General features: G+C 38.0%; 1 protein-coding gene across 2 annotated transcripts; it reads left to right on the forward strand.

Annotated features, from left to right (window-relative positions):
* Nucleotides 1–738: 738 nt before the first annotated feature.
* On the forward strand, nucleotides 739–22,680 carry LOC132632801 (hexanoyl-CoA synthase-like). Of its 2 annotated transcripts, none has more exons than XM_060348883.1 (14): nucleotides 739–1,485; nucleotides 1,979–2,108; nucleotides 2,230–2,480; nucleotides 7,198–7,402; nucleotides 8,678–8,718; nucleotides 8,793–8,918; nucleotides 17,546–17,622; nucleotides 18,482–18,702; nucleotides 19,196–19,290; nucleotides 19,542–19,758; nucleotides 21,440–21,565; nucleotides 21,652–21,750; nucleotides 22,197–22,409; nucleotides 22,486–22,680. In XM_060348883.1, exons 1-14 carry the CDS (start codon nucleotides 1,220–1,222, stop codon nucleotides 22,588–22,590), a joined length of 2,172 nt encoding a protein of 723 aa, XP_060204866.1. In that variant the 5' UTR covers nucleotides 739–1,219; the 3' UTR covers nucleotides 22,591–22,680. The 2 variants fall into 2 exon arrangements, with proteins under 2 accessions (XP_060204866.1, XP_060204868.1); XM_060348885.1 differs by having other exon boundaries at nucleotides 740–1,485; nucleotides 17,549–17,622.
* Nucleotides 22,681–23,504: the final 824 nt, after the last annotated feature.

Genomic DNA, 23,504 nt, shown 5'->3' on the forward strand with positions numbered 1-23,504 from the left:
GCATGCTTCCAAATCGTATTTCTACATCCAACATAAGGAGTTCAGAGATTCTCACCTCATCCTCTATTAATCAACCGTTTTCCAACCCCCCCTCCTCCCCAACCTTCCCCGGTGCTGGTATGTATTTACCTAGAAATAACTCAAGATCGGTTTTCATGCGGTCGGTCCTTGCCGTTCTCTTTCTTGACATTTCTACCAGGTGCCAATGTTAAACAAACCACTGTAACTACATTGGCATCTGTTTCTTATGGCAGAACTTCAATCAGACCAGTTTGGCTTTAGGCTATTCAAACAGAGTTAGTCTACACCGTGAAGCATATAACCTTTGTAACCCTAAAATGAAGATAAGGAGGACACATACACGGTACTCAGTTACTGTCCTGCCTCTTAAAAATCCTGACAGGGACCTAGATGGGGACCATAAGGATTTAATTGGAGTCTAATTGTAAATATCAAAACTACAATTAGTTCTAAGGACTCAAATAAAAGGAAATAGGACTTGTAATTTGTAAATTTTGACTGCTCAACCAACTTGCCACCGGATTGAAGCTCAATATTAGAAATACTAAAGTATTACTTGTGGCACAGAGGGCTGGTTATTTGGTATGACAAAAACAATTTCCTCGGAAGTAAGTCATTTTAATGTTTGGTTGCCAAAAACCATTTTATATTTCTTATCAAAGCGGAAATATAAATCCTTCACTTTATTTTTTTGGAAAAAGTCATTTTCTTTCACAACAATCTCATTTCCTAACTTCCTATTATTTCTCCGATAAGTACTTAGACATTGCTATCAGTTTCTTATAGCAGTAGTTAAAATTTTCAAGAAAGTGTATTCAATCTGCTAATATCATTATCATTTTTTAATAAATATCCTTACTCTTTAACCAAACACTAAAAAACATTTTCCAACTTTCTTCTCTTCTAAAAAGCAAATCAAAACTTTTGTTTTCAGAAAACGTTTCCGTCATACAGAGCTACAGACATACAACATCAAAATGTTCTCGCCAAGCTATCATATATGGTATAAATTTGAAGAGTCAACTCCAACAATTCATTTACACCCCACTTCCACAAAAATACATTAGCTCCTACCAACTTACTTTTTTCATTCCATCAACAACTTACACGAACGGATGGACAAACCAGATTCACATGGACACATGTTAGCAGAGTCATAGAAACACTAAAACAGTGACTTTCTGAAACTCTTTCACTCATGGCAAATCTTCAAGATTACAAGCCTCTATACTCTATCACCGTCGACGACATCCAGGCGTTAGGAATCTCCTCTATCACTGCTGCCCAACTCCACCGAAAGCTCACCGAAGTAGTTGCTACTTACGGAAATGACGCTATCAAGACATGGCAGCACATTTCCCAACATATTCTTACTCCTGACCTTCCTTTCCCCTTCCATCAGTTGATGTACTATGGCTCTTACTTTCACTATGGACCTGACCCTCCTGCTTGGTTGCCTGACACGTTAGTGTTCTTCAACTCTGCAATTTGTTCAATATTACTACCTTCCTGTGTTTCAATTTATGTGTCTTATTTACTCTTTGTAGAGTCAAATGGTATTTTCTTTGACTGTGATTTTTTCAAATACTTTCTAAATGTGTTGAATTGTTAACCATTGACGTATGTATAGTCTGAGCACTTTTTATGTAGTTTCTAAATATATAAATTAAAAAATCGAAGATTCTATATCCGAATTCACACTGAATATTAGTTAGTTTGACAAGCCACATAAATCAAAATAGAAGATTACTATTAACGATAGTTAAGGAATTTGATGAAGTAAGGTGAACGGTTGATAAATGTTCTTTTACTGCAACAAAATAATAATTGGAACTTGATTTGGGATATGCCCTGGTCTATTTTGAATTTGATGTTAGTTTTGTTTGTGGGAAGTTGTAGAATGGTTATGTTCAGTTGTCCAATATTTGAGCTTATGATGTGTTGACTCCTGGCACAGGGAAGCTGCTAAGTTGACTAACATCGGTAAGTTATTGGAGCGGCGAGGAAAAGAGTTACTGGGTTCGAGTTATAAAGATCCTATTTCAAGTTTCAGTGATTTTCAAGAATTTTCAGTTTCAAACTTGGAGGTACTTTTATGTTTTGCCCGCACTGCTTAACTTTAATTTCTTATTTGTGAATGAGTAAAAATTGATGTAGTGTCCTCTTTTCCCTCTTACTGGAAACTTTTCCGTATCAAACTCTTTGTAGGATTACTGGAAGATTGTTTTCGAGGAAATGAATATTTCTTTCTCTGTTAGTCCTGAATGTATTTTGCGTGAAACTCCATTGCACCCTGGTGGCCAGTGGCTTCCTGGAGCACGTTTAAATCCTGCAAAGAATTGCTTGAGGTTGAATGCAAAGAGGAGTCTAAGTGACATAGTTGTGATAACTCGCGATGAAGGAGATGATGAGGCACCTGTTACCAGATTGACCCTTGAGGAACTAAGATCAGCAGTTTGGTACAATGCCTTTTGTTACTGTGAATTATAAATTGAGTTGTAGTAGGTTTGTCGATTTGATCTCAAGTCGGAATACTTGTGCTGTTATTTTGATCTCTGTAAATGTTCCATTTTGTCTTTCTGCTGCATGACCTCAAATATCACATTATGTGCATCATATAATAAAATGTTGGTTCTTTTATAAGTCATACATACTGCAAATTATGCTGACTATTTATGACTTTATGGTGAATCAACTCTAAGTCATGGCACATAACTGAAAAAAGTGTTAAGATGTACTCTATAAACAAGTTCCAGTGGCAAGAGCACTCCACTTCGAACAAGGAGGTTGCATTTTCAAGTCACCAAAGGAGTAAAGTGGGAAAAGGCCACTATTGTCTTCTGCCTAGGCGGGGGCTTTTCAGTTCGGGGGTGGGGGTTTAGGAGTTTACTCTATTAAATAAATGATGTACTCCCTCAACAAGTCCAGTGTGAGCCATCCGCATTCCATGTGATGGGAAAATAGGGTGTCTCAGACTGTCAGTAATGTAGGATATATTGTGCACAAAGATTGTGGAAAGAGACAATTAAAGAAACATAAATTTTGGGGCAGGAGGGTCCTTCTATAGGGGAGAGTGTAGGTAGCCGACAATGGAGGCAATTTTTGTTTTCTTTTTGGATATTACCTCTTAGTTGTTGTTAAATCAAGGAGGCGGCCAAAACCAAATAATCAACTCTGTTAATTGATCAAAGGAGAGGAATTCACCCCAGGTACTTACTACGAAGTTCAGATTTTTTTTACTGGTATCTCAATGTTCATTTAATATATTTTCTCGTCTGCTTGTGAGATGGACTGGAATGAAAACCTGGAAAATTTAGCAGGGATTGCTGTGAGATGGTGTTGAAGACATAAAAGAATACTTTATGTCATTTGAAAACGAAAGAATACTCTTACGGACCAATTTATTGGACTTCTAAGTTCTAACAACTCACCCATTGGCTTGGCTTATGTTAGAGTATCAAGTGAGTGAATCTTTTGCACATGCCAGCAGCACAACCAACTCACATCTTGTTAAGGTAGGTGATGGTTGGGGATAAGGCTTTTGAAAGGTAACTGGGTAGACTGTTGACCTTCCTGAATCTTTTTATTTCAGATGGTAGACTGGCTGCCAACCAGGAATGCCGGGGCATGGTCTAATAATGCCTCTGCTCTGTTAAATCTACCATGCATTATTATCGAATGGGTTGACTATGATTTCCTTTCTATATCAAACAAAGTCCGAGTCAGCTGTTGCAAATGCTTTTCCATGTTTCCTTAATTCCTTATGGAAGGCACTTTTGAAGGAAGAAGTCGTATCATTTTGCACATTCCATTGGCTAGAGAAATGTGGCCTTTGAATATGTTGTGTTTGTATCCACTGAGTTATGCCTTCTAAATCCTTAGAGAAGTCCAACTCTGACATGGAAAGTTTGTGGGAAATAATGTGATACTGATTTGAGATATACTCCACGCTTGTGGTGAATAAAGAAGAGAAATTCGAGAATTTTGATGTTGGCCAATCTGATTTCCCCAGAAAAGATAAATGCTACCTTCAATAATATGAAACCTATGTAGTGGCAACTTTCTTTTTCTTTTTTTACTGGAGATTTAGTGCTTTTTTCACACACACACAAAAAAAATACTTAGCACTAGAAGGTGTAAGTAGAGCACGCATTGAGGATAAATGAGTGGAGGTTGCTTGAGATGGTTTCCCAGACCCCGCTTTGTGGGATTTCACTGGGTATGTTGTTGTTGTTGTTGCTTGAGATGGTTTGGTCATGTCCTGCGTCAACATACATATGCACCAGTCCTGACGGTTTCGATCTTTTTTTTTTTTTTTTCAAAGATGCTGGAGTACAGTGAAAGATGACATCTGGAGAACAGTGGAAGCTTTCTACCAAAAAGGTTCTTTTGTCAAGAGTTTAAATGCTACTTTTATTGCTCTAATACCAAAGAGGACAGGAGCAGTCGAGATGAAAGATTTCAGGCCAATCAGCTTATTAGGAAGTGTTTATAAGATTATTGCAAAATTACTGGCAGACAGGCTCAAACTGGTTATCGATAAGTTGATCTCACCAAATCAGAATGCCTTTATAAAAGGAAGACAAATCACAGATGCAGCTCTGATACCCAATGAAAGTATTAAGCAGTTGATGAGATTAAAAAGGGGAGGAGTAGCTTGCAAATTGGATCTTGAGAAGGCTTATGACCATGTTATTGGTCATGTCTGCTTAATATACTGGAAAATATGAACTTTGGCGACAAATGGATTGAGTGGATTAATGCATTTCCACTGTCAGATTCTCTATTTTGATTAATGGAAATCCACATGGGTTCTTTAAATCTCAAAGAGAGCTAAGGCAAGGGGGTCCACTATCTCCCTATCTATTTATGTTGGCAAGGAAGTCCTTAGCATGATGATAAAGAGGGCAGAAAGATTGGGCTGGATAAAAAGAATGAGTTTTGGAGGAATTGGTAGTGAAAGTGTGACTATTCTCATATTCTTTATGCGGATGATACACTTCTTTTGTGTGAAGCAGAAAAAGAACAATTGCTTTATCTAAGAGGGATTCTTTTAGCAGTCACTGGTTTAAAAATTAACCTGGCAAAGAGTAGTATTTTCAGCCTCAATATTGATGAATGCATATAGGAATTAGCTGATATCCCGGGATGCAAGGTAGAAAAATTTCCCACTAGGGGCAAAAAGAATTGATCGAAGTATCTGGCAAGGTGTTCTGGATAGATTTGCTAACAAACTCATTCCATGGAAGAAACAATATTGTCTATTGGGTGGGTGGGGGGTGGGGGGGGGGGGGGTGCAGGTTTACTCTTATACACAGTGTATTAGATGGAATGCCTACTTATCTAATAATGTCCTAGTTTACAATGCCAGCTGCTGTGGAGAAAAAAATGAATTCATTGAGGAATAAGTTTTTATGGGATGGTTGTGAAGGCAAGAAAAGAATACATCTGGTTAAGTGGCAGGTGGTATTGAGGGATAAGAAGAGAGGGGGGGGGGGGGGGGTTGGGTGTAAGAAATCTAAAAATTACATAATAAAAGTTTGCTTCTTGAATGGCTTTGGAGATATCACATAGGTGACAATGAAGTCTGGAAGGAGTTGATAAATGCTATCCAGGGAAAAGAGGAACGGTGGAGAAATATTAAAGGGGGAATTTGGAAGAGCATAAGTAAACTTTGTGGAGAGTTCAACAAGCTTACCAGATTGGGGGTGGGTAATGGAGCCAACATTAGATTCTGGACAGACTTGTGGACTGGAGATGAGTGCTTGAAAGACAGATTTCCTAACTTGTTCAGTTGTTCAACAAATAAGGAAGGTACTATTGATGATTTTCATACAAGTACTGGTTGGCAAATTGATTTAAGGAGAAATTTAAATGATTGGGAAATAGAGCATTTCTGTCAGTTGCTTCAACAACTTGAATCAGTTTCTGTTGATCATAATAGAATGGATTCTTTGATTTGGTTAGTAAGCAAGGATAATAAATTTTCAGTTAAGAGTTGCCATAGATTTTTGATAAAGCAGTCAGGACAGGGAAGCTTTTTGGCCATGGAAGATGATATGGAAGACAAAAGCTCCTGTTAAGGTAGCTTGTTTTGGGTGGATAACTACTTGGAGGGCATGCTTAACTTAAAATAATTTGCAGAAGAAAGGTTTTGTCCTATGCCGCAGATGTTATTTTTGTCAAGAAAATCAGGAGTCAGTTGAGCACCTATTTCTTCACTGTAGATTTGCGAGACAATGCTGGGACTTATTTTTGTGAATTCGAGTTATTAGTTGGGTGATGCCTCACAGTGTAAAGGGTCTAATGGAAAGTTGGCAGCGGCAGGTGGTACCTAAAGAGATAAAGCAGATATGGAGGACTGTTCCATTGTGCATTTTCTGGACAAGTTGGCTGGAGAGGAACAAGGCTTGTTTTGAAGGACAAAAAGTTTTGATTTCTAGAATTAAGAATAGATGCTTACAAAATTTGTACTTTCGGTGTAAAAGTAGCCTTCTAGTGAGTCCGAATCAGTATTTGGATTTCTTAGAAGTGTAGTAGGCTGCCTTCCTAGACATGTTAGGTAGGAAAGTCCCGTAGGCTGCCTGCTTCATTTTCTGTTTGTTTGCTCTTTTCTCTACCTTCTTGGTACTGTTTTATAAAACTTTTACCTTATCAAAAAAAAAATACATATGCAACGGTCTGTAGGTGTGAAACAATGGTAAGTGAAGGTGTTAAAAGGATACGAGGTAGATCTAAAATCACATGGAAGGAAGTTGTCTTGGAAAGACCTATAATTTCTTGGAACTAGTGCATATTATCTAAAGATAGAGCAGAACGGAAGAAAAAGATTCATGTAGGTGATATCTACTAATTGGGAATAGGTTTTAGTCTTGTTAGTTGTTACCACGTTGATTTGAACCTAGTGCTTTTCTAGAAGTATTTTGACCTTACCATAGATTTATATGCCAGTAAAAATATAGAGAACTGTTATTATTATTATTATTACAATTACTATTATTCATGTATATTTAACTTATTTTTTCACTTCTATTTTTGTTTGGTTTATGATGATAATATGAGTTGAACTTAAATGGAGAAACATGGTCTTTGGGACCGAGACGTAGTTGTTGTTGTGTGCTTAATCTGTTGCTATGATTTATGAATAATAATTGTAAAACTCTTTTAAAATCACAGGAGAGTCGCATATTCCATTGATACACTGGCATTGGAAAAAGGATCTGCAATTGCCATAGATATGCCAATGGATGTCAATTCCGTGGTGATCTACTTGGCCATCGTTATTGCGGGTTATATGGTTGTCTCAATTGCTGACAGTTTAGCTCCAACTGAAATCTCAACGAGGCTCATGATATCAAAAGCAAAGGCTGTTTTCACTCAGGTTGATCCCATTACTCCTTCTCTGGAAATAAACAAAATTATGTGACTGAGTATTGTTCTCGATTTCAAGTAATAACCAGAACTATTTTTGCTGGCATATCTAGCAGTGTCTTCATGTTGGAATGCATATAATACTGGCTAGATCAAAACTGTTCAGTGATACGCAACCTAGAAGAGAAGCTCAAGTTGACATATTGTAAGCAAGTATTTTTGGGTAGGAAGATAAACGTTCTGCAAGCCATTTGGTCTACTGACTTCTTGATAGAATAACTAGAGCGACAGTAACTAAAACTAGTTGAGTTTCCTTGCATAACTGGACCATACCAGCACCCACTGCCACCTAACAGAAAAGGAAGAAGCAATTAGTTGTTTTTTTTTTTTTTTTTTTGATTAAGCACCGGGTGTCCGGGTCTCTTTGAGCCCCGACTAATCTCGGGGGTGCACAGGCCCTCGGCAAGGAGTTTCCCGCAAGTGCACCACGGTTAGTTCAGGGTTTTACCCCAGTCCGATGGCCCTCAGAAATTGTTTGCACCCAGTGGGTTTCGAACTTGAGACCTTGAAAGGGAGCACCGAAGTTTTAATAGTTGGATTTGATTCATGAATAATGATAATAAGATGTATGGAATCTTTTGCTGGTCTTCATGTTAGATTAAACTTGCTAAGATCAAGAGATTAAACTTGCTAGGCTCATGGAAAGTTATTGCTAAGTTGACTAAGTGGCAAAAATAGCCAATTTTTGTTCCTTTTTGAATATTTAATTGGTGATAAATGCATAGTGCTAAATTGTTTGTGGCTTTGAGAAAGTCAGAGATGAATTACCAAGTATTGCTAGTGACAACTTATCTTGGATGCACTTTCTAGAATTAAAAGGTATTCTGTGTAACCTAACCTTCCGGGGGTGTCAGCTTTGTAGATCTGAACTACTGGACGTCTTACAAAGAACCTATAGTTAATGGTTGATTCCTCTTTCAAGAGTTTCCAGTGAAAACATACAGAGATTAAATTCCATGCTATGCTGAAAATTGGAAATTGATTAATGCCCTGGTACTTCATTTGGGAAAAAGAATATTGTGGACTAATACTCATATGCTCCATGACCCATTCCATGAACCATATCCCCTTCAGAGATTGTTTGAATTCATCTTGAAGGCTATCCTTATCCTTTGGAATTCTGACAGGAATTTAAGTCTCTGATTCTGTGTTTGATCTCTGTCTCACACTCTCACACTCTTACTCACACCCGGGCTAATACTCTTTTGGTTGACTATATTCCTAGGATTTCATTAGCCGTGGTGGCAAAAAACTACCATTGTACAGGTGATCTCCTAGCCTTGTGTCATTTTGTTCTATTTATTCGTTTCACCTTCCTAACATACATTTCAAACCTGCAGTAAAGTGATTGATGCTCAATCACCAATGGCGATTGTAATCCCCTGTAGAAGCTCCAGCTTGAGCATGAAATTGCGTGATGGTGACATTTCATGGCATGAATTCCTAGAAAGAATAGACAAATCTAAGTAAGCACTCCTCTTTCTGATGTCATTTCATGGTTTTAATTCCCTCCTTTTGATAGATAAAGTTGGATTTTGCTTCATTAATGATTTACTTTATCTTGCTGTTCCATGCTGACACAAACAATGAGCTAGACCTAGATGCTCTGGTAAAATCAACTTTTGTAATCCTTTAGAGACACAAAATTTTAAGACTTTTGGTGTACAAGTACATTGAGATTCATAATTCTTTAGATCCGTGCTGTTACTGTTAACAGTGACTATTTCCTGAATATGCACATATACCTGCATTATGGAGTTCATGAAACTTGCTGCTATAATTTCACTCTCCTTATCTTTTGCGATCACGAACCCTTACAAAACTATGTTATATCACTTGGTTCATTTTGTAGATTCCTTTACTTAAGCATACTAATGATCACACCTCGTCCGAAATATGTAAGACAACAACCCCACAACCTACACTAACCTATGTAATCCCAATTTCTAATCAAATCACAATCATCGTTACCATCTAACTATTTCTCAAACCCCCTCAATAGGATACCACAAATCATAAGTCTTGCAAACTAGCTGAGTCAATCCTAGAGATAGTAGCTGCCACACACTCTACACCCTAGAGTTACCTTAGCTCACTTAAGTCTTAGACTCAGGGGCTTATGTTATACACAATCTTGTTCTAAGTTGGTTTCTGTTAACACATGAAACCATTCATCTCATCTGACTGTGAGTTTATTACCAGTTTTGCATGAAGTATAGACATTATTACCAATTAGGCGCTGATTTAAGTGAATAATCGTAGTAATAGTTGTGGTACTAGTATATAGTAAACAGTAATGGAAGAAAAGTTACTGGGATTTGAGATAACCTTTGATCTTTGCTTGAGTTTAATTTTTGGAGGATGACCTTAATTGCTAAAAAGTGAGTTCAATGCCTTATCCTTTCATAAACATCTGCTGTTGTCCCTCATGATTTTCTCATGTATAACATTCCATTCTAGAGCTTATAGGGACGTTACATTTCAAATCTGAAGGATTCGAGATCTTATCTTTGATAATATTGTTAGTATAGTAGAATACAATGTTTAGAAGGAATTATTTGGCACTAATTATGTGTATACTTTGGAATACCATCAATCATTTTACTGAAACTTATACTCATCTAGTTTGATATGCCTTACTTCCCCTCAGTTTTGTGCCATTAAGAATTATGCGTAATTACATTACTTATTTTGTTTTGGATATATTATTAATGCAGAAGTCGTATAGTATCTAAATACTTTATAAAGGCCAAGCGCTGTTGGGAATGTGCACTTGCACAATTAAGATTAGTTCTTCCAGAGACATCACAGATAGGGAGAAGTATGTAAATTCTTTGAATCTATCTTACAATCAACTAGACAGTGATGAAGCAAGGAAGTTATATCTACAATCTACATTGTTGTTAATTCCTAGAAGATTACTCTATACCTCTTGGAAGTCTTGCACTGTTGCTAGACAAGGAATGAGTTTGAGAATGTTTAAATGCATTAATAGTCTTCAAGAAGCTAGACAATAGCTTGAAGGGCAAGGGTTTAGGGTTATATCAGAAGGGAGGAAGTGGGCCTTCCAATTCAGAAGTACATTTGGCCCCAATTGCTGAAAAAGAGTACTACAAGCAAGTGGCTAGCCTGCCAACTTGCAGCTTTGAAAAATGGTCCATCGCTTTGCACAATGGATAATAGCTTGAAAGGCAAGGGGTTTGGATTATATCAGAAGGAAGGAAGTGGGCCTTCCAATTCAGAAGTAAATTTGGGCCCAATTGCTGAAAAAGAGTACTACAAGACCTACCAAAGGAGAGGCCCAAAATTTAAAAGAGCCCATTCCAGCAGATCTAAGGAGACAAGACTTCTAAATAAGAAGTCTGTTTGGAGAGTAGTTGGTCACAAGCCCAATCCAAGAGCAGAACACGCAGTAATTACTCCAAGTGCTTCAACAGACCAAGGAATCCTCGATCAACTCGACACAAACAGTAACAAGGAAAACTCTGAAGCATCTTCTTCAGAGGCAGACGATGAAGACAATACTATACAAAGAATTCCCAGGTTTTTCAATAGCAATGAGTTGGTTCCAGCTCCGCTTGACTCAGAGACAGATTTCTCTTCTTTAGCAACCTGTGATGCACTCCCACTGACATGGTGCGAAGGTGGTCCAAGTGCGCAAATGGTCGACAAGCCAACACTAGTCGAGACTTCGCAATGGACAAAAATCTTCATGGCTAAGGCATACAAGGCTTTTGGGATTAATGCAATGGGATTCGAACACGAATTGCTTGACATGATTCTCAGAATGGAACAGAGGAAGAGAATTCAAATACAACAGCAAGCCGAAAAACAAAATTCTGGGGGCAAAGAGAAAAAACAAAAGAGCAGGTGAATTAAAGAGATTGGAGTGTGGGATTAACTATGACAGGAGTAAACCGGAAGGCAATGGGAGCAGGGGCAGGCAATACAACTCAGCTTCCACATGAAGCTAAAAATATTGAGCTAGAATGTGCAGGGGATGAATGAGGGTGAAAAAAGGAGCACTATAAAAACTCTCATTCAGAAGTGGAGGGTGGATATCTTATGTTTGCAAGAGACCAAGATGCAGGATTGTTCTAATAGTATAATAAAGCAGATATGGGGCAGCAGATGGGCAGAATGGGTGGAGTTAAAAGCAAGCGGTACCAGGGGTGTGATTGTTATGATATGGGATAAGAGAAGATGGAACAAAATAGATTTTCACCAAGGAATCTATTCCATCTCCACTATGCTTGAAAGCATTCAAGAAGAATTTAGATGGTGTTTTACTGGTATCTATGGGCCACATACCAATCCGGAAAGGGAAGAGATGTGGAGTGAAATTGCAGGGGTAAGGGGACTGTGGGAGGGACACTGGATCTTGGGAGGTGACCTCAATGTATGCAGATTTGAAAGTGAGAGGCTGAACTGCAATAGAAGGTCAAGGGCCATGTTAGAACTGTCAGAGATGATTCAAGACTTGGATATTATTGATTTTCCTCTCCAAGGTGCCCAATACACCTGGTCAAGAGGGGAGAACAGATTACAAGCTTTCAGGATTGACAGATTCCTAATCTCACAAGAATGGAATGACACATTCGGAGTAGTGAAGTAAATAGCAATGCCTAGGGTGATTTCTGATCACGGGCCAATACTATTGGAGAATGGGGACTGGGATGCAACTCCTTCATACTTCAAATTTGAGAATATGTGGCTGCAAGCTGATGGATTTATACAAAAATGAAGAACTAGTGGCAAAGTTATAGCTTCAATGGCAGGGCTGATTTTATACTAATGCAGAAGCTAAAGAGCTTGAAAAAAGATATCACCAACTGGAACAAATTGGAGTTTGGTAAGGTGGAAACTAGAAAGTCCAAAGCTTTGGAAGATTTAACAGCTCTTGAGCAGTCCACAGAAGGAAGGTAAATGAATCTTACAGAGGCTAACCAAATGATTAATTTGAGGATAGAAATCCAACAATTGGCAAAAGCAGAGGAGATTTCATGGAGGCAGAAGTCAAGATGCCTTTGACTTAAAGAAGGAGATAAGAATACTAAATTCTTTCACAAGATTGCTAGCTCAAACAGGAGAAGCAACTGTATGGACAGGCTTATTGTGGACAATGTCATCATAGAAGACAAGGAGCAAATAAAAAAGGAGACACTGGACTTCTTTGAGAACTTGTACACAGAACGTGAAGGTTGGAGACCATCTGTTAGCTTTGAGAACATTAACACCATTTCTGAAGAGGAAAAGGAAGATTTGGAGCAACCTTTTGGGGAGGAAGAAATCAAAGCAGCCAATCCATTGACTCTAGTGCTCCTGACAAAGCACCTGGTCCTGATGGATATACAATGGCATTCTTTCAGAAGGCATGGAATTTCATCAAGCTAGACTTCATTGCAGCCATGAACCATTATCACCAACACTGCTGGATGGTGAGATCTTTCAATGCATCTTTCATTGCTCTAATCCCTAAAAAGAAGGGGGCAGTGGAACTCAGGGATTACAGGCCAATCAACTTGATTGAAAGTGTTTACAAAATTATAGCAAAGGTTCTGCCAGAATGGTTAAAGAAGGTTATGGAGAAGCTTGTTTCAAATCAACAGAATGCCTTCATCAAAGGCAGGCAAGTCACTGATGCATCTTTAATTGCAAATGAAGTACTTGATTGGCAGATGAAACAAGGAGGTGCTGGTTTACTATGCAAATTGGATGTTGAAAAAGCTTTTGATAAATTGAACTGGTCCTATCTCATTTCCATCCTCATGGGTTTTGGTGAAAGATGGATAAAATGGATCAAGTTCAATATCTCAACGGTGAAGTATTCCATTCTTATAAATAGAAGTCCAGTTGGTTTTTTCTCACCTCAAAGAGGACTAAGGCAGGGAGACCCACTCTCACCTTTTCTCTTTATTTTAGCAATGGAGGGGTTGAGTAGAATGCTTGACAAGGCCAAGCAGTTGCAATGGATCAATGGTTTCGATGTGGGAAGAGCCAATCCTGTTAACATCTCTCATTTGCTCTATGCAGATGACACTCTGATTTTCTGTGGGGCAGGCAGGAATCAGGTGCTCTTTTTGAATCTAACTCTGTTTATTTTTTAAGCTCTTTCAGGTCTCCACATTAACATGCTGAAAAGTGTCATGTATCCTGTTAATGTGGTGAACAATTTGGAGGAAATGGCAGAGATTCTAGGTTGCAGTATTGGATCTTTCCCAACCACCTACCTAGGTCTTCCTCTTGGGGCTAAATTCAAATCCTCTAACATTTGGAGTGGAATCATAGAAAAGTTTGAGAAGAAGCTTGCATCCTGGCAAATGAATTACCTTTCAATGGGTGGTAGGCTGACCCTAATCAACAGTGTGCTCAGCAGCATTCCAACCTATTCCATGTCACTTTTTCCTATACCAAGTAAAGTTCTTGAGCAACTAGATCAAATCAGAAGGAATTTTCTTTGGGAGGGAAACAACACTGAGCACAAATTTCACCTAGTCAATTGGGATATTGTGATGCTGCCAAAACACCAAGGAGGATTAGGCATCAGGGACCTGGCAAAGCACAATAAATGCCTACTAATGAAGTGGTTGTGGAGATACACACAAGAGGACCAGAGTCTATGGAAAGAAGTGGTCAGGGCTAAACATGGATTCCAAAATCATTGGTGTACTAAACAGGTAACTGGCACATATGGAGTAGGGGTGTGGAAGAGCATAAGCAGACTTTGGGGTGAATTCTCACAGAATCATCATCTGGTTGTAGGGAATGGCCAAAATGTTAAGTTTTGGAAGGACAGGTGGCTGGAAAACACCCCTCTAAAGAGTGATTTCCCTGCCTTGTTCCAAATAGCTAGGAAGCCAGATGCAACCGTACAACAATATAGAGATGGGAATTTCTGGAATCTAACCTTCAGTAGAAACTTGCAAGATTGGGAATTAGAGGATTTGTTCACACTCTTACAAACTCTCAATGGATTCACAAGCAATGACAATGCAACAGATCAGTTTTGGTGGGGTCACTCAGATGGGGGCAAGTTCACAGTGAAGGCAGCTTATAAGTTGGAAATGGTGTAGAATGCCATCACTGACAACTGGCCTTGGAAGTTAATCTGGAAGGTCAAACTCCAACTCGAAGTTGGTTGCTTCAGTTGGACAGTAGTATATGAAGTCTGCCTAACACAGGACAATCTGGAAAGGAGAACATTTCAGATGATGAACAGGTGCTACATGTGTAATAGAAAATCAAAAACCCACAGCCATCTTTTCCTGCAGTGCTCAGCTACAGCAGATCTATGGCATATGTTCCTCATCTTTTTTGGACTTAAATGGGTAATGCCAAACATTATCAGGGAAGTTTTTGAAAGCTGGAGCCAATGGAAAGTTGACAGCACCATCAAGAAGATTTGGAAGATGATACCAACTGCCATCTTTTGGACTATATGGAACGAAAGGAATAGTAGATGTTTTGATGGTCATCCAACTAGTCAAACTATGCTCAAAGCTAAATGTCTGTCTAATAAAAAACTTCTCATAGAAGGACTTAATAGAAAATACTCCATTATGTTATACCCCTCCGTCGTACGTCATGACTATCCGAGTTTTTTTTTTGTTAAGCAATTTGACCAAGTTTTAAATTCTTCGCCTCCCAGTCTTGCAAGTTTCTCCTAAAACTCAAATCCTAGTGCACTTCTCCCCCATTTATACCCCATAAACGTTGGATCTTGCATCTTTTTTGGCAAGAATTTCTATACAAGTTGGGAAATGTAATTCTCAAATGTTGTTCTCGCACACTCTTGAGTTATGTCCCCAAAAACCCAGTCACCCTGAATGATATGTTCTCATTGAACTCTTTTCACCCCTTTAAGATATTCCTCCATAGCGTAGGGGTCATTGAACGATTGGACAGCATAAGAAGGAACTTTCTGTGGCAAGGTAAAAAAGAAAAAAAAGCCTATCACTTGGTCAAATGGGAAGAGGTAATTCTTAGCAAGGCTCAAGATGGATTGGGAATTAGAAATTGGAAGAATCACAGCAAAGCCCTCAAGTTGAAGTGGTTATGGAGGTACTCTCAAGACCCTCAAAGCTTATGGAGCAAGGTAATCAAAGCCAAATATGAAGTAGAAGACAACTGGATGACTAAACCAGTGAACTCAACTTATGGAGTTAGTCTTTGGAGGTCTATAAGGGTACTATGGCCAGCTCTAAAGAGTCAAGTTTCAATCAGAGTGCTAAATGGTAATAGGACATCCTTCTGGAATGATAATTGGCTGGGGAATGGAGCTTTGAAGGATCTATTCTCTGACATATATGCTTTAGCTCATCACCAACAGAGATCTATAGCTGAAATGTGGTCACCTCAAGGTTGGGAATTGATACTCAGAAGAGACCTGAATGATTAGGAGATAAGTAGAATGGTTGAGTTCTGCAAACAACTGGATGACTTCACAGGAACTCAAAACGGAGATGACACATTGAGATGGCAGGGACATAGTAGTGGAAAATTCAATGTTAATGCAGCCTATAAAATGATAAACAAACTAACACCTCAAGTCACCAACTGGCCCTGGAAGCATATTTGGAAGACCAAGATACCATGCAAGGTTGCATGCTTCTCATGGTTATTGGCAAAGGAAGCTGTGCTCACACATGAAAATTTAAAGAAGAGGAACTGGACTATGTGCTCAAGATGTTTTCTCTGTGAAAAAGAAGTAGAGACAGTTGGTCACTTATTTTTGCACTGCAGGATAACTGATCAGCTATGGAAGATCTTCATTAATCGCATAGGCATAGCCTGGACAATGCCTAGAAAGATTACTGAAGCTCTCTTTAGTTGGGAGGCAGCTGGAGCTGGAGCAGATGACATAAACAGATGGAAGATGGTCCTTGCTTGCATTTGGTGGGCAATTTGGAAAGAAAGGAACTCTAGATGCTTTGAGAACAGCAGCAACACAATGCAGGAGATCAAACTTAACTGTATTAAGCTTTTTTCTTTTAGGTGTAACCAGATCTACCCAGAGGATACTATATCTATCCTAGACTCATTAGGTTCCTGTTAGAACTGTAGACTGGTTTTACTCTCTTCTGCTCACTTGTAAATATGGTTTCAGTACAACCCATGTACTGTTTTGTGTTTAATACATACAACATGTTACCTTCTCAAAAAAAAAGATATTCCTCCATAGCCTGCATCCATACAGTGTTGTCAAAGGCGCGCTTAAGCCCTTAAGCGAGGCTCAAAACATGTTGAGCGCTTCGCCTCGCTTTATGTGCACTTCAGTGTCATCATCAAGGCTCTAAGACATATTTTTCCTTGCCAATGTGCCTCTCTTGAAGAGATGACACTAGATAATTGATATTTCACTTTATCATTATGTTTTTACAATTTGTTTGTCCATATATTTGTTATTCATGCTTATTATTATTAGTCTTGGGCTAAACATATATATATTTTTATTTTTGCAGCGTTGCGCCTTTTTTCATTAAAGCTCACGAATTATTTGCGCTTTGCGCTTAAAGCCCCAGCTGGCCATAGAGCTATTTTGCGCTTTTCACTTTTGATAACACTGCATCCATAGGGAAGGGAAGACATTTTTTGCGCTCCACCCCCTTCCAATTTGCTTGGGACTGAGGCATAGTTGTTGTTGTACTTTCAAATGACTTGTAGATCATCAAAAATCACTGCGGAGCCATCAGCAGCAATACACCAGAATAGCTTCACTCCATCTGAACCTGCAATCTTACAATAGCTGCAGAAATAAATTAAAAAAAAAAATCTAGTCCAGCTTTACTATCATAGATAACAAAGGCCAAAAGGAAATCCAGCTTCACTACTTACTAAAGCAACCAATACAGTTCCAGCTTTACTGTACTGCTTAGGAATTCCAAATTGGGAAGCATTATGATAGTCCTTTATCTGAATTGAGGTTTTGCTTACAAACCTATTCTTCCTCAATCCTGGTAGTAGGATCTTTTACCATCTTAGCCGCTACCTTGACTCATGTTATAAATCATTAACTATGTTTTTCTCATTCTACACTAGCTAAAAATAGCTTTGGCGCTGGAATACGAAGTTGTTGATCTCTCTCTTTAAATAGCAGGGAGGTTGAGTATATTGGGGTGGAACTACCTGTTGAAGCACTCACAAATATCCTTTTCTCTTCTGGCACGACAGGTATTTTGATATGCATTGCAAGTATTCTGTCTTATTCACTTACTCTATGTTCTGGTGCCAAAATTTCTCGAAATTCAGTGACCGCTTAAAATTAATTTATGGTTTTGTTGTTAGTGACTTTATGTATATGTTCATTCATTTCTATCGTGGAATGAAAGAAGGGCCCTTTTACCTTATCAATAATATCTTGCTCGAATAGAATCAAATAGGACTTTAACAGGTAGTAATGTTGGCTAGGGGACACATAGTATCAGCTTAAACTCCATTAAAACAATTAACATCAAAAGTCTAATAATTTCACAAGGACTAATAGCTGGAACTAGTACAATAGCTCCTATCTATCAACAACTAAAGAAGTTACATGTCCTGATGCAAAAACGTATGGAAACCTAGAATTACCATAGGATGATTAGCAATGAAGTACCTCACAAAGAGAGTAGGAAAGAGCAAGGGACGAACTAGTTAAGCATAGACTCATTTAGAAGACAATCAATAAAAGGCCTGCATCTTGGCCCGGTCCTTAGGTCCAGCTAGCTCTTTCAGGTAGTTGGCCAACCCCTTTGGTTTGGAAAGAAAATTCACTTCCTGCGGGACCTAGAGAACGATTGCGCATTTTCCCATCTTATAACAAGAAGAGGACCCATTTTTTTTTCTCCCACATTTAGTGAAGAGCTTTTCATGATAATTACGGGAAAATATTTCAGTATTTTTCTAGTTTTACTTGTATAATTCATTTTAAGTATCGGTATGAGACTAATGTAAAAACTGCTTAGTCAACTCATTCATGAAGGATTAAGAAAAAATTAGTAGAGTAGAACCACTAATATTATTGCATTTACTCTCTATAAATGTGCTTTAGGGGAACCAAAGGCGATTCCATGGACTGCGACTACACCCCTTAGGGCGGCTGCTGATGGATGGTCCCACTTGAACATTGGCAAAGGTGATGTGGTGGCCTGGCCCACTAATCTTGGATGGATGTTGGGACCTTTGCTAATTTATTGCACTCTGCTGAATGGAGCAACCATGGCCTTATACAATGGGTCCCCCCTTGGTTCTGGCTTTGCCAAGTTTGTGCAGGTGTGATGCAATCTAACACTGTAGACCCATTTCAAATACCAATTCAATAGTAGTCGATGTTGATAAACAACTTTGATTTCTAAAACAAAAATTTTATGAATCTGACTAGTTGCATACCTGATTGGTCTTACGTAAAGCAAGGAACTCTCTGAATACCGCTCAATACTTCAAGCTAGATGATTAGTGGACTTGTGCAAACTTGAGGTGGCGCGCTTGCTGGACCAAGTAGATATAACAGCATATCTAAGCATTTATGCCCATACAACTTAGGACCAACTATGTAATTAGTAGTAGTATTTCGGACATCATTTTTTTTAATCTAACACTATCAATTATTTAACTTGAGATTTCGGAAGGCTAGAATACCATCTCAAATGACTTCAGATTGAAAATTTGGTTTTACTGTGTACAAACTCATTTTTCTTCTCTTGACATTTTCCCATTTATGATTTCTACCATTTTTGCCATCTAAAATCCTCAAGAACTTGTCTAGGATGCTAAAGTAACTATGCTTGGCGTGGTCCCAAGTATTGTGAGGACATGGAAATCCACAAATTGCACTGCTGGTCATGATTGGTCATCCATACGGTAATTCTACTTAAGCCTCTTCGAAACAGTTTAGGGTATTATAGAGACACTATATTGTTAATGAAAAATTATGTGTTATTTTGTTTCCTTTTCTTTTAACTCCTAGTCATCCATGCGAACACTTTCATTTGGTCTTGGGCAAATCTATTTTTGAAATGAGTACTTTAGGATTATATTTGACTTCTGTAATCCATGTTGAAACTTGAAACGTGTAGCTTTTTCTAGCTTAATTTTGTTATTTATGATGGCAGTCACTTTGCCTCCACCGGTGAAGCATCTGGTGTGGATGAATCCCTTTGGCTGATGGGAAGAGCTCATTACAAGCCTGTAATAGAGATCTGTGGTGGGACAGAAATTGGTGGTGGATTCATTGCTGGTTCGTTGTTGCAACCACAATCTTTATCTGCTTTTAGCACGGTAGCTATGGGTTGTAGTCTATTTATTCTTGGCGAAGACGGGTCCCCTAGAGTAAGTATTTTTCAGCCTGCCTTAAACAATAAACGGTGCAAGAGTTCATGAGCACCGACCTGTTCTTTCCTAATGATGCAAACACTGCAGCTCTTATGTAGGAGTCCCTTAACATTCTAATGCATTAGTTCTTGGTAAATTTCAACTTTTGCATATGCGCATCTAGAGCCTCTTCCTCTAAGTATCATTTTTATTCCTGGCCTCTGTCTATCTCTAGCATACTTGGATGTATTATTGAAGTCAGAAACTTTGGAATCAGAAAATATGATATGTTATTGCATAATGTGCCATTTAGGATAACCAACAAACAGTCCCCTGCTCTTACATAAGAGAGAAATATTCCATTGCATCTGTCTGCTGTTAAGCTTTTCTTAAAAATGCTATGGAAGTACATTGATCTCCCTTTTATGTTTGTCATGCATGCTTCTGATATGCCAAGTATATTGAGTGGAGCATCCTTTCAAGTTAGGAAGTCAAAGAGCCTAGGAAGTAATAAAATATTGTAACAATCTGGCAGTTGGAGTTGGATAACGAAAATGGTTTGGAAGGGAATATTCTAAGTGGTGTTTCTGTTTAGGTTGTCTGTGGTTTACATGTTATCGTTATGAAAAAAAAAAAAAAAAGAGCTTTTTCCCCAGTCAATTCAGTGATGAACTTCCAATTTTGGCTAAGTTTGAGAGATTTCCCATAACATCTCTTAGGTTGCCACGAGTAAAAGTCAAGCAATCTACATTATCGCAGAGGTAGTTGAAAATTGAGAGGAGGTTCGCCACATGAAAAAAATCAATAGTTATCCCTGGAAGGGAGACTCACACTCATGAACAGTGGTTGGATGAAAGTGCCTCATACTATGTGTAGTTAAGAGAAGTTACTCATGGCCAGGGAATTCTGGATGGAGTAATAATGAAGTCATCAGCACTAAATATGGTATGGCAGATAAGAGAGCACTGGAAGTATTTCAAATATAATTAACTGTGGGATATGGGAGAAAACTTAGGATGTGACAATAGAAATAGAGTGAATAGGAATAGGAAGTGTAAGACAGTTTTCCAAATCTTTCACCCGTTGGTATGGATCAGGAACAACTGATGCTGAATGTAGAGCGGGAAACAGGTGGAAGATGAACATCAGGAAAAATTATTTCGATTGGGAGATGGACAAAGCTGGTCAACACCTATGGAGAATTTATAATTGAAGGACTTGGACAGCGGACCTGATTCCTTAAGTGGAAATCAAACAAAAATAGTATCTTCTTTGTTAAATCCTGTTAGAACACTTTAAGCAGAGTAGAAAACATGAAAAAGGACCAGCCATGGGTGAAATATTGTAGGAAAGAGGAAGGGTTGCAGGAATTGGGTAGGATTCTATTATGCAAACTGCAGCGAAGTGATCTGTATTCTCTTTTTCTCTTGCAGGGAACGGAGGGAGGAGGTGTGTTGGTTGAGGGTTGTAAAGAAAGAGAGGGTCCTATTTATTCATAATATGGTGCCATAAGTACATTTGAGTAGGAAAACTTCAAACTTTACCTAAGTGCTCTTTTCATGGTCGAGTACAGGGTTATAACCAATAGGGAATTAGCAGGTTTGTAAGGGCAATTGATGGTTGCAAAATGAAAAATTTACATTGTAGTTTAAATATTGTATTCGATACATATAAAGTAATTCTGTAACTCTAATTGTAGCCATTTGATTTTCCTGGGGTTGGTGAATTGGCCCTTGGTCCCCTTCTATTTGAGGCATCAAACACATTGCTGAATGCTGATCACTATGGTGTATACTTCAAAGGAATGCCTGTTTGGAATGGAAAGGTTAGCTAGTTATTATTTCTGATTCTATCTTGGTACCTTGTTCTTTTTCTAGATAAGTACTTAATACATTACTTATCACCTAGCAGGTTCTGAGAAGACATGGAGATGTATTTGAGCGTACTTCTAGAGGTTATTATCGTGCACATGGCCGTGCAGATGACACAATGAATCTGGGTGGTGTGAAGGTCTGACCTTTACCTTTACCTTGTATTGTTGCTCACAAAATTATGAATTAGGGTCTCTGGTCTAAGACTTCATTTGATAAAAAAATATTACTTGAGACTACTACATCTTATCAAATTTTCAATTAACTCCTACTTATCATAACTGCTGTCTGCTCCATAGATAAAAGAATAACTTTTTATCTTATTTATCGCAAATTGTTTCTTTGAGACTGCTTATTTCTCAAAGAATATTCAGAGACGGGTTATTTATATATCAAATCAATTTAAATACTCATAACAAGTGGTCCTTGCTCCCCCCATACATCTATTTTTCTTTGTACCTTTTGTGTATTTACGAACGCAGGTTCTCTCTTCTAGCTTATCAATTGTATTAGACTATTAGTTGCAGACAAATTTATGTATTTTTTCTCTGACCCGTAACAGAAACTTGTGATTCCTTCTGCCAGGTAAGTTCAGTGGAGATTGAGAAAGTTTGTAATGCAGTTGACGGAAGTATCCTCGAGACAGCAGCTGTTGGGGTGCCACCTCCTGGAGGTGGCTCTGATAAGTTGGTTATAGCCGTTGTATTTAAGGATTCTGAAAAGTCAAAGCACAGCACGAATCTACTGAAAGTTTCTTTCAATTCAGCTTTGCAGAAGAAATTGAATCCTTTATTCAAGGTATGCATATAATATTCAGCTTTGGCAATGCTAAGTCTGAAAGCTTTGTTTCCTTATCAGGTCTAAAATGTTGCAGGTTTCACATATTGTTGCCCTTCCTTCCCTTCCAAGAACAGCAACAAATAAGATCATGAGAAGAGTTTTGAGACAGCAATTTTCTCAAATTGGCTCTAAACTGTAATCCACGAAAATGTAGGACCTGTTCTTGGTGCAACTTGTAATTGTAGATTATGATTAAGCCCGTTCTGGCTATGAGAAAACATTTCAGTCATACTACAGACATATAACATCAAGATGTTCTCGCCAAGCTATCATATTATAAAGATACTTAAAAAAATAATTTACCTAAAAATATCTTTTAACCATAAATGATACTCTATTCACTTTTACTTGTCCATTATACTAAAAATATTTTTTTATTTTTACTTATCACTTTTAGCATATCAAGATAAAACAGTTTCTTTTTTCCTGTTTTACTCATAATATTAATTACTCATTTTTCAAATCTATTAAAACTATGCACCAATTAATATGTGTATCATGATAAATTATACACTTTGAATGGAGGCAGTACTTATAAAGTTGAGAGTCAAATCCAACAATTCATTTACATCCACTTTCATAAACACACATTATCCCCTGCCAACTTGTTTTTTTATTGGCATAATACATAAATAGACCCTTAAATTTGATCCTCTAACTTTGAGTGTGGACAAGTAGGCACTTCAACTTATGTAAAGTTAAATAAGTAAACACAAATGATGACATGGCGGTGATGTGGCATTGGCGTGACCATCCAATATTTATTTGACACGTCATCATTTGTGTTTACTTGTTTAATTTTATACAAGTTGAGATGCTTACTTGTGCACACCTAAAGTTAGGGACTGGACTCCTCTCCATTTTCCTTATCTCCATTTTTTTCAAGTTCTACCTTGGATTAGAGACACATGGCATGAGTTATAATTAATTGCTAAGATTTAATTGATTAAAATAAGGTCCTAATCATGATTTACATAATTAATAACTTATTCATAAATATATTAAAAATATTTTCTCTCTCTTCCTATTTTGATATTCCATTTTTTTTAATTA

The sequence above is a fragment of the Lycium barbarum genome, chromosome 3 (genome assembly GCF_019175385.1).
Source record: "Lycium barbarum isolate Lr01 chromosome 3, ASM1917538v2, whole genome shotgun sequence".
Lineage (NCBI taxonomy): Eukaryota > Viridiplantae > Streptophyta > Magnoliopsida > Solanales > Solanaceae > Lycium > Lycium barbarum.